Genomic DNA, 13,277 nt, shown 5'->3' with positions numbered 1-13,277 from the left:
CCGTAGGCGGTTCAGCCTTCCTGGCCGCCGATGAAATCGTGGCTTCAAGGGCTCCGTGTCGCCTTGCACCGTAGGCGGTTCAGCCTTCCTGGCCGCCGATGAAATCGTGGCTTCAAGGGCTCCGTGTCGCCTTGCACCGTAGGCGGTTCAGCCTTCCTGGCCGCCGATGAAATCGTGGCTTCAAGGGCTCCGTGTCGCCTTGCACCGTAGGCGGTTCAGCCTTCCTGGCCGCCGATGAAATCGTGGCTTCAAGGGCTCCGTGTCGCCTTGCACCGTAGGCGGTTCAGCCTTCCTGGCCGCCGATGAAACCGTGGCTTCAAGGGCTCCGTGTCGCCTTGCACCGTAGGCGGTTCAGCCTTCCTGGCCGCCGATGAAATCGTGGCTGCAAGGGCTCCGTGTCGCCTTGCACCGTAGGCGGTTCAGCCTTCCTGGCCGCCGATGAAATCGTGGCTTCAAGGGCTCCGTGTCGCCTTGCACCGTAGGCGGTTCAGCCTTCCTGGCCGCCGATGAAATCGTGGCTTCAAGGGCTCCGTGTTGCCTTGCACCGTAGGCGGTTCAGCCTTCCTGGCCGCCGATGAAATCGTGGCTGCAAGGCCTCCGTGTCGCCTTGCACCGTAGGCGGTTCAGCCTTCCTGGCCGCCGATGAAATCGTGGCTGCAAGGGCTCCGTGTCGCCTTGCACCGTAGGCGGTTCAGCCTTCCTGGCCGCCGATGAAATCGTGGCGGCAAGGGCTCCGTGTCCGCTTGCACCGTAGGCGGTTCAGCCTCGTGACTGCTGCTGGCCGTCGGCGGTTTACTGCGCGCCGGATCCCATCCTCGTCGCCAGATGTTCTGTTCTAAGCAGCAGACAGACGCTTCGGTGGCAGCAACGCAAAAAGCTCTTTATTCGAGGCAGCAGCGTCCTTTTATATGTAACGCTGCATGCCGGTCAGGCACACGTCATTTCTGGTACAATGTTATCAGTCCGGCTGGCTTATACAGAACACCAAACTTAAGCTAATTTTGATCAAATGTTTTTAATTGGTTGATTCCATTGCATATCCCATTCGAAGACGATACCCAAGTACTTTATGTGGAATACATTAAGCAATTACTTATCATTTAAGGTTGGAATTAAATGATCACAGCTAATACTCCTTTTTCTTGAATTAAATAAGGTGCACTACGTTTTGTCGCTGTTAAGTGTGAGCCGATTGCTTACGGACAACTGGGAAATTTTACTAAGTTCCTCGCTAATTTCGCCCTACAGTTCCTCTGATGAATCCCCTCGAGAAAATAGCGCAGTGTCAGCGCCTTATATAACAGTTTCAGAACAGTTAAAAAACAATGGCAAGTTTTTAATGTACATAGAAAAAGCAGGGTCCAGAGTACAGACTTCTGCGGCACGCCAAGTGTGATTTTTTTGAGGAACGGAGATGTGGTTTCTAACAGCAATGCATTGCTCTTGATCAGAAAAGCAACTCTTGATTAAATCATAAGTTTTACACCTTAAGCAATACCTTTCAATTTCCTGTAATAATATTAAGTGGTAAAGTGTGTCGTAGGTTTTAGATGTGTCTAAGTAAACTAGTGCAGCGAGTTTGTTATGTAATGCTGTGTTTATCAGCTGTGTGAGGACCAGAACTGCCGTGGAAGTGGATCTTCCGGGGTTGGAAACAGTGCTGATTCGGAAAGAGGATGTTGCACTTCGCTGAGAAGTTCTGTATTCGCATACAGAGCACCTTTTCGAATACCGCATTTATTGTACTTAATACCAAAATTGGCCTATAGCCACCGCTCGCGACCTTAAAGACAGGCGTGACTTTAGCGGCTTTGAGTTCATGAGGATACCCTCTACTTCTCAGTGAATTATTAAAAAGATGCAACAAATGACAACTAAGATATCGACGTTGTTTTTTTATAAGTCTCACAGGAACTGCGTCTAGGCCTGCCTCTTTGGTTACTGATAAAAGGCTGACTACTGCTACCACTTCTACTTTTAATAATTCAGGCAATGCTAAAGTATTCTTCACTTGCTCGGGCATTTTTAACGAGGCTGCATCAATATGAATCTGTGAAGCAAGCAAAGGGTGTGTGAAGGCAAAATAGGCATTAAATAATTCAGCCGCATCTTTGTCAGGTAATTGAGGCAAAGCGTTTTCTCTTGAACGAAGGCCGATTGTGTAATGAACCGTGTCCTATGTTTTTTTTTTTTCGTGTTACCTTGTGTCTCCTCTACAAGTGAAGAATAATATTCTTTTTTTTTTCTCTTCCTGACAAGCGACACAGATAGGTAGCGGTAGAAGTTAAAATTGGTTAGATAATAGTCGTTTCATCTTAGTTGCTTCTACTTATGACACCATTTGTCGTTTTCCTTCAGTGTGTTCAAGATATCGCGGGAAATGTTGGCTGGCTGCATTTTTTAGTGGTCACTGAAGAGCTCCGGTTAATAGCGTCTTTCAAAAGGGCTAGGAATTTTGCGAACTCAACATCAGCATCCTTATGATAGGCAGTATTAAAAGTGATTTGTTCAATTTGCGCTTTGAGATGTAATTGATATTAATCCGCATTTTGCTGTGTGCTGTCTGTTATTGCTTACGTAGCTCTTTTTGAAATAGAAAAAAATGGGCAGGGAGTTAGCACCGACATCAGCACAAGTACCAGCTTGCACACCTATGTCACTGTTGCATAGTGCATGGCCTATTAAAGTGCTTGAGGTACTCATTATATGGATTGGTTCTGAGATGAGATTGCGCAATGCGAAAGATTCAAGAAGGCTATATTTATTCTGTACGCCAGATGAGGGATGATTATTAGCGGCTCCCAGAATTATTACATCGCGATTCCCACGAAATACTTCTGGAAGAACAGTTTCAGTTCTTTCAAGAAAAACTGTTACGGATCAGTTAGGCTGCAGGTATAATACTCCAACAATCAGTCTACTCGAAAGTTTTATAACAAGCGCTTCGATAGAGTTATCACAAAGAGACGGCACGGCCAACGCTTGGCAGGCAAGGTTATCTTTAACAAAGGCTGCGACCCCACCTCCTCTCGTGAGGGATTCACGAGGCCGAGTCAAGAATTTGTATCCAGGAAGATATACTGCCTCATCATCCTTGAGCCACGTTTCATTTAATGCAATGACATCGAAAGATGACTTGTAACTTTACAGATAAGCGACGAAATGTAAGTTTTTTCTAACACTGCCTACGTTACAATGAAAAATTTTAAACTACATTTTATGGCGCATGAATTCTCCAACAGCAGAAAAGCAAATTCCCCACTGCCAAAACATGGGAAGAGCACATTCACATCACTTTTGTCAAGTCATCCTCACATCTGACGTCTAATATAGTAAAATTTTCTGTTCTCCGCATCAAAACCTTCCCCTCTTTCACTCAAAGAAATTTCAATCCTTTTTCGCGCTTTGCTTGCTTCGCTTTAGTGAGAACTACTTTAGTCTCATCGCAAAGATGCTCACTGGCATATAACGGCTGTTCTCCGTCAAAACGGAGGAGGGCCACGTTAAATCTTTTTGGCGGCACTGAGGACTTTTTCCCTTTAATTTAATTTCTTTAGGTTTTGTAATATTACATTTAACTAACGCGGGTGGAGCTGCCATTGCTTCCTCTCAACCGTTAGTCGCGTCGTTACCTGAATGGTGGGGGTCAAGTGAGATTAGGTTGAACTGAGCGGAAACAAATCTAGCTTGACGGCACTTGCTGCTGATGATGAGAAGCAAGAATGCTCTACTTCTATCACTTAGTATGGTAACAAGAGAAACACTGTTACAATTCGCTTTGAAGGGCTCCGCAAGTTCACGTGACCTAGGTGGCCTAGCTAGTTTGCCGGAGTGGTGTTTGGTTCAGCCACTCGGGCTGTGAGGCTTCGGACGTTCGCAATCACCCGCGCCGGAAAACTTTTTCCGACATGAAGGTGCTAACACTCCTGTGTTAAAACGCCCGGGCGCTAAATTTACAACTCCACGTCGAATAAATTATTTCGACACGCTTCATTACGCTGGCCTCACAAGCCACGCGCCCCTTCGGGACGTAGTATAACCACGCATACTACGCACCGCCTCCCAATTTTCTCGAAGCACTAGCCTTTATGAATAGTGAATTGAGGTGCTGGAGGAGGCTCTTTCCAGGTTCGGCCGAATTTTAGAGCACCACGTTTCACCATGCAATAACCAACACGACAAACATGCAGAGCCCGCATTTCGCGCAAGGAGTCATGCTTCTCATATTGAATGCTAGATTTAAAGATTCCGTGGCATAGGTAAGCCTTACTTGCAGCGTGCAGCGAAAGAAAAAAGCTGTTTTGCTGCTTGTTCTCGTATTAGTTGCGTTAAGTTAATAAGATGAATTGCTATGAAGTACTGCAACGTTTTGATGCTTCAAACATATTCCCGGCATAAAGAATAACGTAATTTAAGGATCTGAAAGATTTAAATAAAAAAAAAAATGTCTGCGAATGCGCTAGTGCTGAATGTTGTGGTATAATCACCTCTTCGAAGAGTTTAAGCAAGTCGGAAAATTTTTAACAATTTTTACATTAATGTCTCAATCTTCCTTTGCGGACAATAATGTTAACACGCTAAAGAAAAGTGGGAAACACGCAAATCCTACACCGGTAAGAACGCAGCGTGCAAAGGGCGTAAGAGCAAACATACGTTGCTTTGTGCCGATTAAACAAGTCCGGCAGAGCATTTTGCGGGTCATCAGGGTGACTGCGCATACGCGGGAGGCGCAAGACCAAAAAGTTCTTGATCCCAACAGGAAAGCAGGCGGATTGACAGTGCGTGCAGGCTCATGCTCACCATAACCATGTGTGGTCGCTACAAGACTATTTTTGCCAATAACAGAAAGGAGTTCGTTGTGAACGTACTGAATATTTTGTTGAATGTGGTGTGCTTCACAATGTTTGAGCTGTTGAAGCATGCAAAATGCGGGCAAGCGTGTACTGACCTTTTATAGTTACAGGATAAAGACAAATATCCAGGCGTTTTGATTGTTATTACTCCTCTTTCAATTTGTTTTGAATGAAGAAAAAAACATTCCTGAAGGCATTTCCTATCTCTATTTCGAGCTGCTGGGCGCTGATGTTTATTTATATTCGGTGGGTCTAGTTCGTTTAGAAAGTTCTCTTCTTCGTGAACAAATATTCACTGTACCACTCCTCATATTTTCAATAAAGCTAAACTTTTTCGCCTGGATAATGTTATCAAGGAGAAAAGATATTCGTAAATCGAGTTGTTGCGACTACGCAGTGCAATGTGACGCTTGCAACTCTTTAAAATAACAGTGACATGAATACACCTGAACCGATAACGTCTTACCGAAAAACACGGTAACAAGCAAAAACGGTTTTTTTTCCTTAGATCACCGAAACTTATTTAATCCCTTCAGCCCATCAACACCCATTGAAGCACCAAGACCTGTTCCATATGTCTCCAATTTACCCTTTCCTGTGTCAGCTGTGGCCTCCCTATCCCCGCAAACTTCGTAGTCTCATCCGCACACCTAACTTTATGGCGCCCCCTGCTACGCTTGCTTCCCTTCCCTTGGAATCGAGTTTGTTACCCTTAAGAACCATCGGTTATATTGCCTTCGTCTTACATGCCCTGCTCAAACTCGTTTCTTCCTCTTGATTTCGACTAGAGTCGAAATCCTTAAAGTAAAAAGGAATAGAAAAACCAGCAAAACAGAGCGTGTTCACACGCCGAAGAAATGCACATGGACAGTGTTGGAACACAACTGAATATTTTATTCTCTGAAAGTCTTGAGCAGAGCAGGGCGCACATGCGCATAAGCAGACTCACGCCTACAAAGGAAGAGATAAAAAATCAAGTTATCGGTTGATGTTTTCTTGCACGAGAAAAATAAGTCCCACTTATATATTAATACTCTCTAGATGAAAATTTTACCCAAGTGTCGCTGACGCAATCAGAGGCTAACTTCTTAATCTTAAATGCTTCCAAAATCTCCCGCTCGATCTGCGTTTTTCCGCGGTCGATGACTCTCACTTTATTGAACAAGGGAGTGCAGTTCTGACACTTGTTACAATGCTTTGGTAGATTAGCTGGGTTATCTGGCTGCAGTGACGCGTGGTGCTGTCTTAACCGGTCATTAATGCATCATCTGGCCGATATGAGCTTTTCCACATGACAGGTGGAGAGAGTAAACAACATTACTAGCGCATCTAGTGAACATAGTTTGGTGATTCGTATTACATAGCTTTCTTGTACTCTCCTTGGCAGAGGTCCGGGCACACAGAGACGAAAGTTTTGTGGGCGTTATTTTTTTTATTTTTTCCGTTCTAGGCATGAGTCTGCTTACGCGCATCTCCGCCCTGCTCTGCTCGAGACTTTCAGGAAATAAAATATTCAGTTGTGTGTTCCAGCACTGTCCACGTGTATTTCTTCGCCGTGTGAACGCGTCCTGTTTTGCCGGCTTTTCTATTCTTTTGTAACATCCACCAACTGGCCCAGCAAGCTGCGCTTCTTCAATACTACTTACGGCATTGACGCCTTCGCCGTGATCTCAACGAGGAAATTATTTTTCGCCAAATGCTTAATAGCACGCGCACAGAGAAAACATAACGCTCATTTCTCGCGGCGCAATGATAATTTTAGAACATTTGGAGGAGATAAAAGTAAAGCAGTTCAGAGATTCCTTTGGAACACCTAACAAAGTTAATCATCAAAAGTAGGTCCCATAATTCTCTCGTGTGGCATTGCAAGTACTGTCAGAAATTCTATAACGCCACGCGCTGACCAACGCCACATCAGCGCTGAGCCACGAGGACGACGAAGCGGACACAGTCGCGTGAGGAGCGCTCGTGCAGGGCTCGATCTTCTGAGATTAAACTGGGACACTGTGAGGTGCCCTACTAAATCTGCGGCTGCCCTCCGTCTGGTTCGTGACAATTTAACGGCAGTAACAGCCATCGTTATTGATAACAGTGGGTGGTTCAGCCTCATTATGGAACGGCAGAGGTGTTTTAGAGCCCTAGTTTCTATAATTACGTGTTCCCCTCGGATCAAATCCTTTGGTTTTTCTCAATGCCAGAGCGACTTCAGGTTGTGTCAACTGCCTAATGAGGACTTTGTTCGGCACTTTTCTCTAACGATTGACGCATTACTCCACCTACCGGAAAAGATGTTGGATACCTTTGCCTCAGGATCTCACTCACAGATGTGGTGTGCTTCCAAAAAGCAGATAACGTCAAATAATTTTTTTATTTAGACCTTCATCGTAACCTGCTGCTTTTTGTGTGCTATTTCAATCGATGCCTTAAACAGAGAAAACATAAAAACTTACAGGTTGTTCCGAATGGTTCTAATCTCCTTTCACAAGGAACACAGCCCACGTGAACACGGCTTTTTTTTTTTCAGCTGGCTACCTCCTACGTCTGTCTTTGTTGATGCCAGATTCTCTTATTTCAAAATCAGTACCACACATTCGTATGGCACCTTGCTGACTTACTTTACTAGCTGAAATGATTATTTAAGCCTCCAGGTTTCCTTGCAAAATGCAAAAACAGTATAAACGATTGATCTTCTTGCCTACCGACTAATACTTTAAGTACATCTTTTCTATTTATTTTTTTTTTTTTATTTATGAATACTGTCAACCCTCATTTGAGGGTCATTACAGGGAGGGAAAGTGAAGAGACAAAGAAATGCACATATAACCATGAATGAACAAGCTTCTTTGAGCATACAATACAAGAGAGCATTGAAACGCAATACAGTTCACACCACTGTAGAACCACCTGCTATACAAAAAGCAATATTGGACAATCAGTTACGCGCCCATCTACAAGAATCCCATGCCTAGACGGAATCCCCAAGTGCATTCAAGAATGCCGCTACACCTGTAGACTCAGCAACGTGAGCGGGCAGTTTATTCCAGTGCTCAATAGCATCCGGAAAGAATGAGCAGCGAAAGACGTTAGTTCGTGTCAAGTATGGCCGAATTGCTTTGTGGTGGTTAAGGCGGGAGCTTAGTCTACCTGGAGGCTGCAGATATTTTTCTTTATTGATGTTAATTTCTCCGTGAATGATTTGGTAAAGTATTTTTAATCTCTGCCTTTTACGTCTTTTTTCTAATGTTTCTAGACTACATGAGTTTAACATCTCCGTTACCGAATCTGTTTTCCTGTACTTTGAACAAATAAATCTCGCTGCACGTCTTTGAATCTTTTCTATTTCCGTTGAAAGAATCTTCTGCCGAGGAGACCATACTACAGATGCATATTCTAGGGAAGGCCGGATGAGAGATTTGTATGCTAAAAGTTTGACATCTTTCGTTGCTCTCCCCAACTTTCCTCTTAGAAAACACAGTTTTCTATGTGCCACCGCACAAACATTTTCGACATGATTGTGCCAACTTAGGTTGTGAGAAATTGACACCCCCAGATACTTGAATGTACTAACATTAACCAAATCGTGACCTGCAATACTGTACTGAAAAGAAATTATATTTCGTTTGTTAGTTATATGGGTAAATGTGGTCTTATTGAAGTTGATTTTCATTTCCCATTTCTCACACCAAAGAGCAAAAGCCTGCAGGTTTTGGTTAATGTTAATCTGATCTCCTTCACATGTGACAGGTGCATAAATGAGGCAATCATCCGCAAATAGTTTCAGTTTAACAGAATTTCCAACTGCACATACTACGTCATTGATATAAACTAGAAATAGCAATGGCCCCAGCACAGAACCCTGTGGTACACCAGAATACACATCCAAAAAGCCAGACTCGCAATTGTCAACACGTACCGCCTGTTTGCGTTTCGCCAAGTACGCTTCTATCCATCTAAGGATGTCTCCATTAATGCCAGCCCTTCGCACTTTCAGGAGTAATTTGTCATGAGGAACCTTATCAAAGGCTTTTTCAAAATCTACACAAATAACATCAATCTGTCCCCGGTCATCTATAGCTTTAGAAAGGTCATGTATTGTCTCAATTAACTGTGTCACCGTTGAAAACCCTCGACGGAAGCCATGCTGACATTCAGAAAGTAGTCCATTTGTTTCCAAAAAAATGATAATATGTTTCGCAATAACATGTTCCATTACCTTACAGCAGATTGAAGTAAGTGACACAGGCCGATAGTTGTTCATAAGTGTGCGATTGCCACTTTTAAATACGGGTATAACAATGGCAGTGCGCCAGTCTTGTGGCAGATAATGAGTTACGAGTGATTTTCGGAATATAATTACCAAGTAGAAGGACATCCATTCAGCATACCGTTTCAAGAAGCATGTAGGTATTCCATCCGGGCCGATAGCTTTTTTTTCGTCCAATTCTATCAGCTGCTGAAACACGCCGCTTTGAGTAAAGCTGATAGCATCGATAGACGTTTCACGAGAATGTGCTTCGTCGTGTGCGTCGCTTTGGCTCGTGTTTCTTGCGAATACAGATTGGAAATATTTATTGAAGTGGTCGGCCATATTCGTTTTATCTGCAATAAGTTCGGCTCCCACTGTCACCTGCTTTACTCTTTCCTTTCTTTTATCAAGATAGCGCCAAAATTTCCCTGGAGAATTTCGCAGAAAACCACTAAGAGTGTGATTGAAAAATCTTTCTTTTGCAGCCGATAGCAACATTTTTATTTTTTGACGTAAAACCTGTATGTCGTTGAAGTCGGCTTTCTTTCTACGCAATCTTTTCAACTTCCGTTTCGCGTGAATGATATCCCTGGTGACCCATGGGTTGCGCTGCTTTGTTTTCTTAACTCTAGTTGGAACGTACCGGTCGACACAAGTACTGATGATAACTTTAAGACGCTGCCATAACCATTCAACTGATGCATTTTCAGAGGCACTTTCAAATTCATCAAAACAAGTTTCCAGGTAATCCAGGATGGATGTATCATCGGCCTTCCCGTACTCTTTGATTTCTACTCGAACCATAGGTTCCGCAGGAACGTTTACAGAAGTAAGCACTTTCACGAAAATAATTTTGTGATCAGATATTCCATCGGTGACATTTGTTTCAATATCTCCTACATTATTTGAGAGGAACACCAAGTCTAGTAATGACTGTGACTGAGGCGATATCCGTGTAGGTTGTCCAACTACTTGTCTCAAATTGTAAAAGAAAGCAATATCCAGCAATTTTTCCGCGCTAGAAATTTCTGTATGCCCAGGCGTAGTCAATCCCCAATCAATATGTGGCAAGTTGAAATCGCCAGTCATTATTAGGCGGGTGCTCCTAGTTACATGACTGAAAAGATACTCATTTAACTTATCGAGAAAATCGGGTGAAGTATTCGGTGGCCTGTAAATTGCTCCTATGACGTACGCAGCACCAGAAAACATAATTTTACACCACACTGACTCCGGCATTTCGCTCGTAATCGTGGAAACTGAGAGCGATGACTTCACAATAATGGCCACACCACCCCCACGGGAATCTCGATCCCATCTGAGCATTGTGTAGCCAGGAGGAACAATGCAATCAGAAGAAACATCACTGTTGAGCCATGTTTCCGTTATGCAAACGACATGCGGGTTCTCTGAGAGCAATAAAAATTCCAATTCTGTGACCTTGTTAAGAATGCTGCGAGCATTCAAGAGAACTATCCTGAGCTATGAATTACTTTCACTTCTGGAAGGTGACCCATTATGGCTGTCATCTGCTGTCTCCGATCCGTTGTGGGTGTTTCGAGCACCCTTACGTTACGTTGGTTGACCAATGTATGAATGGCGGAGCAGTCCTTCAGGCGTGTTTTTCTCCATACCTCTTGAGTTCTTTTGTTTATCACCTCGTTTATGTCGTCAGTGAAATTGAATTGTTGTTGCTAAATTTCCTGCTCCCATTTCTGTGATAGCCCTGGTGGGCAGTAGTGCGCAAAAATAAATATGTTAAAGTCCTGCCGGATCGGATCAACGCCGTTCAGACCGAAATCAAATACTAAAACCGTTTCTCGGCTTAACTGAGCAGTTTTTTTTTTTAAAAAGGTGGATAACTGCAGAAGCGAACCTCCTTGAGTCCTCGAGAAATTCGCAGTGTTCCCTACCTCTGCACCAAAAACCGTTTTAGGCTCGCCGTGCGCGACTCCTCCGCTGCTCCTCTGCGGGGACCCTTTCCTTACCGCTTTCTTGCAGTTGCTCTGCTTTTTTGCGGTTCTCCTTTTCTTTCTTTTTCACAGCCCGTTCCTTCCTAGTTGTTTTTCTTTCGACAGCCTCCCTGCTTTCGTAAGAGGGGCATCATCTCTTGGAACGAATGGAAGCGGTGCGGGCTATGTACATTTCCGTAGGGCGTTTTCGCGCAGAGAGCGTGTAGCTGTCTTTTGCATTCGCCCGTGCTGTCCGTTCATCATGAACGGTGGATTTGCATAATCGAAAAAGGAGTGGAATACAATGTTTACTTGGTTCAGCTATTCAATCGCCTTGTTTACGTGGGCCGTTTCTGCGCAAAGAAATTGCTTGGGACTAAATTTCGAAGTCGTCCATGGCTCGGCCAGTCGGTCTTCATTTCACTCGCGTTTGCACTAGTTATTCCTGAACTGTTGCTTGCGAAACATCCTCGATACTCGCCAGCAGGCAGTTTGATAAGCTTTGTCTCGTTGCTCTGAGAAGACGCCTGGTTCCGCTTTGGCCATCTGTATCGGCAGCACGACTGAATGAGCCTCGATTCACTCCCTTGCAGAGATGCACGGTCCAGGTAGCAAGCTTCTCCTTCTGCGATCTGCTCATCTCCGATTTTCAGTTCGTCAATGAAAGTAGTCCTGAAAAGAAGGCGAGCTTCGGCGGTCTCACCGGAGTTGGGTACGGAGCACTGTGTACAGTATCCCGGCCCTTTGCTCTTGTGCTGAACGTCCGCGAAGACACCTGAGTTCAGTTCGTTGTCTGTGTGGTACAGCTTGCCAAGTCCGACGTACTGGGGGGGGGGGGGGGGGGGGGGGTGCTACCTTTTTTTTCTCGGTGCAAAGGCAAACTAGGCGCTTTGCGAGCTCAAGCATTTATTAGTTTAAGCGTGTAGTCGCTGTCGTGTTCGTTGTGCTTCTGGAAAATCCTGACGGTATTCCGCCGGCTCGATACCGTGCCGTGATGTTGCTCGGTGAAGGGTTGTCCTGCTGTTCGAGTTGTGGACTCTGACCAGTTGGGTACGACCAGCACATTAATATCTGCCGTTGCTTGGCCTACAGTGAGACTGAAATTCTCTTCTCCCCGCGGTGTCACATGTCCCGAGCTTCATAAACTTTGTGAGTGATTTCCATTTACTTCACGTCCTCTTTCACGAGAGTAACGCAGTACTGCAAAGTAAACATATTTTCTTATGTAGTAACCGTTCCCTTGTGCTGCAGTAAAGTAGTTTCCGCTGAGCCCTATACGGGGTTCTTAAATCAAGGCCCATTACGGTCTGGTGAATACGTTGTTCACTTAGTCTTTTTTTTGCAGTATCTTTCTTCGTGATCTACTCTCCCGTTGTACGGACCAAAAGGAAATACGATCTCCGGTTTTCGGTTCAACTGAACAGCATTTATTTAAAAGGAAAATGGACGAGACGCCTCTGCTCCGCCTTAAGGGCCTGTTGACACAGCTTTAATGAGTTAATGCGGGGTTAACGATTTAATGCGTAATACGCGGAATTTTTAATTCTAAACTTTACATTCATATGTCCCTGGGAGTCATCATACCATTCATTGGGTAGTGGTGCAGTGGCTAAAGGATGCGCCAGTGCCCTGCGATAGCAAGTGGTGCCACCGTGGTGGGGCTTAGGCAACTCATGTTGCTCTTCCCGAACAACCTCAGGGGGTCAGCCATTAATTTTACTGACACCTGCCATAGTCGTCAGTTTCCTCACTTCCCAGGACGAGGTTGTGATTACGCTACAAAGCCACGTGACCTAGGTGGCCGAGTTAGGTTGCTTCTTTTGGGAAAACGGGGGGGGGGGGGGGGGACTTGGGCCGCCCTACGGCAACCTGTTTTTTACTGACAACGGCGACGACAGCGACGCCGACTAGTCCGGATTTTCTAACGTGAGCCTTAACGCTGTCCCGTTGAAAGGGGGATTACTGAAACAATGGCCTTCCACGCATCGTGGCCGAATCGTGAGTGCTTCCCTCTTCACTAAAAGCCGCGTCGACCTCGTCGCTGCGTATCCCTCCGCTGCTCCTCTGTGGGGACGGTTTCCCAATCTCCCCTTTTTTGGGATTTACCAAGTTACGTTGTTCATCTTTTCTTTCGTTCTCTCTGTCTCTACCTTCAAAATTGTTTTCTTTGCGGCAAGCGCTTCGCTTTAGAGAGAGGGCATCTTTTATTAATGCGAAGGCATTACT

The 13,277-nt window shown here is 44.8% G+C and overlaps 1 protein-coding gene across 1 annotated transcript in view; it reads left to right on the top strand.

Annotated features, from left to right (window-relative positions):
• LOC149346075 (uncharacterized) overlaps nucleotides 1–13,277 on the top strand; it is a 58,015-nt gene that overhangs the window by 33,211 nt on the left and 11,527 nt on the right. Inside the window, exon 3 of the mRNA XM_089541246.1 lies at nucleotides 11,645–11,763. Within this exon, the coding sequence (XP_089397372.1) occupies nucleotides 11,645–11,763 (119 nt within the window). The remainder of the gene's footprint in view (nucleotides 1–11,644; nucleotides 11,764–13,277) is intronic.

The sequence above is a fragment of the Amblyomma mixtum genome, chromosome 4 (assembly GCF_055824585.1).
Source record: "Amblyomma mixtum isolate Tamu chromosome 4, ASM5582458v1, whole genome shotgun sequence".
Lineage (NCBI taxonomy): Eukaryota > Metazoa > Arthropoda > Arachnida > Ixodida > Ixodidae > Amblyomma > Amblyomma mixtum.
The sequence above is the reverse complement of the archived record's forward strand: the minus strand, read 5'-3'. Positions and strand labels throughout refer to the sequence as shown.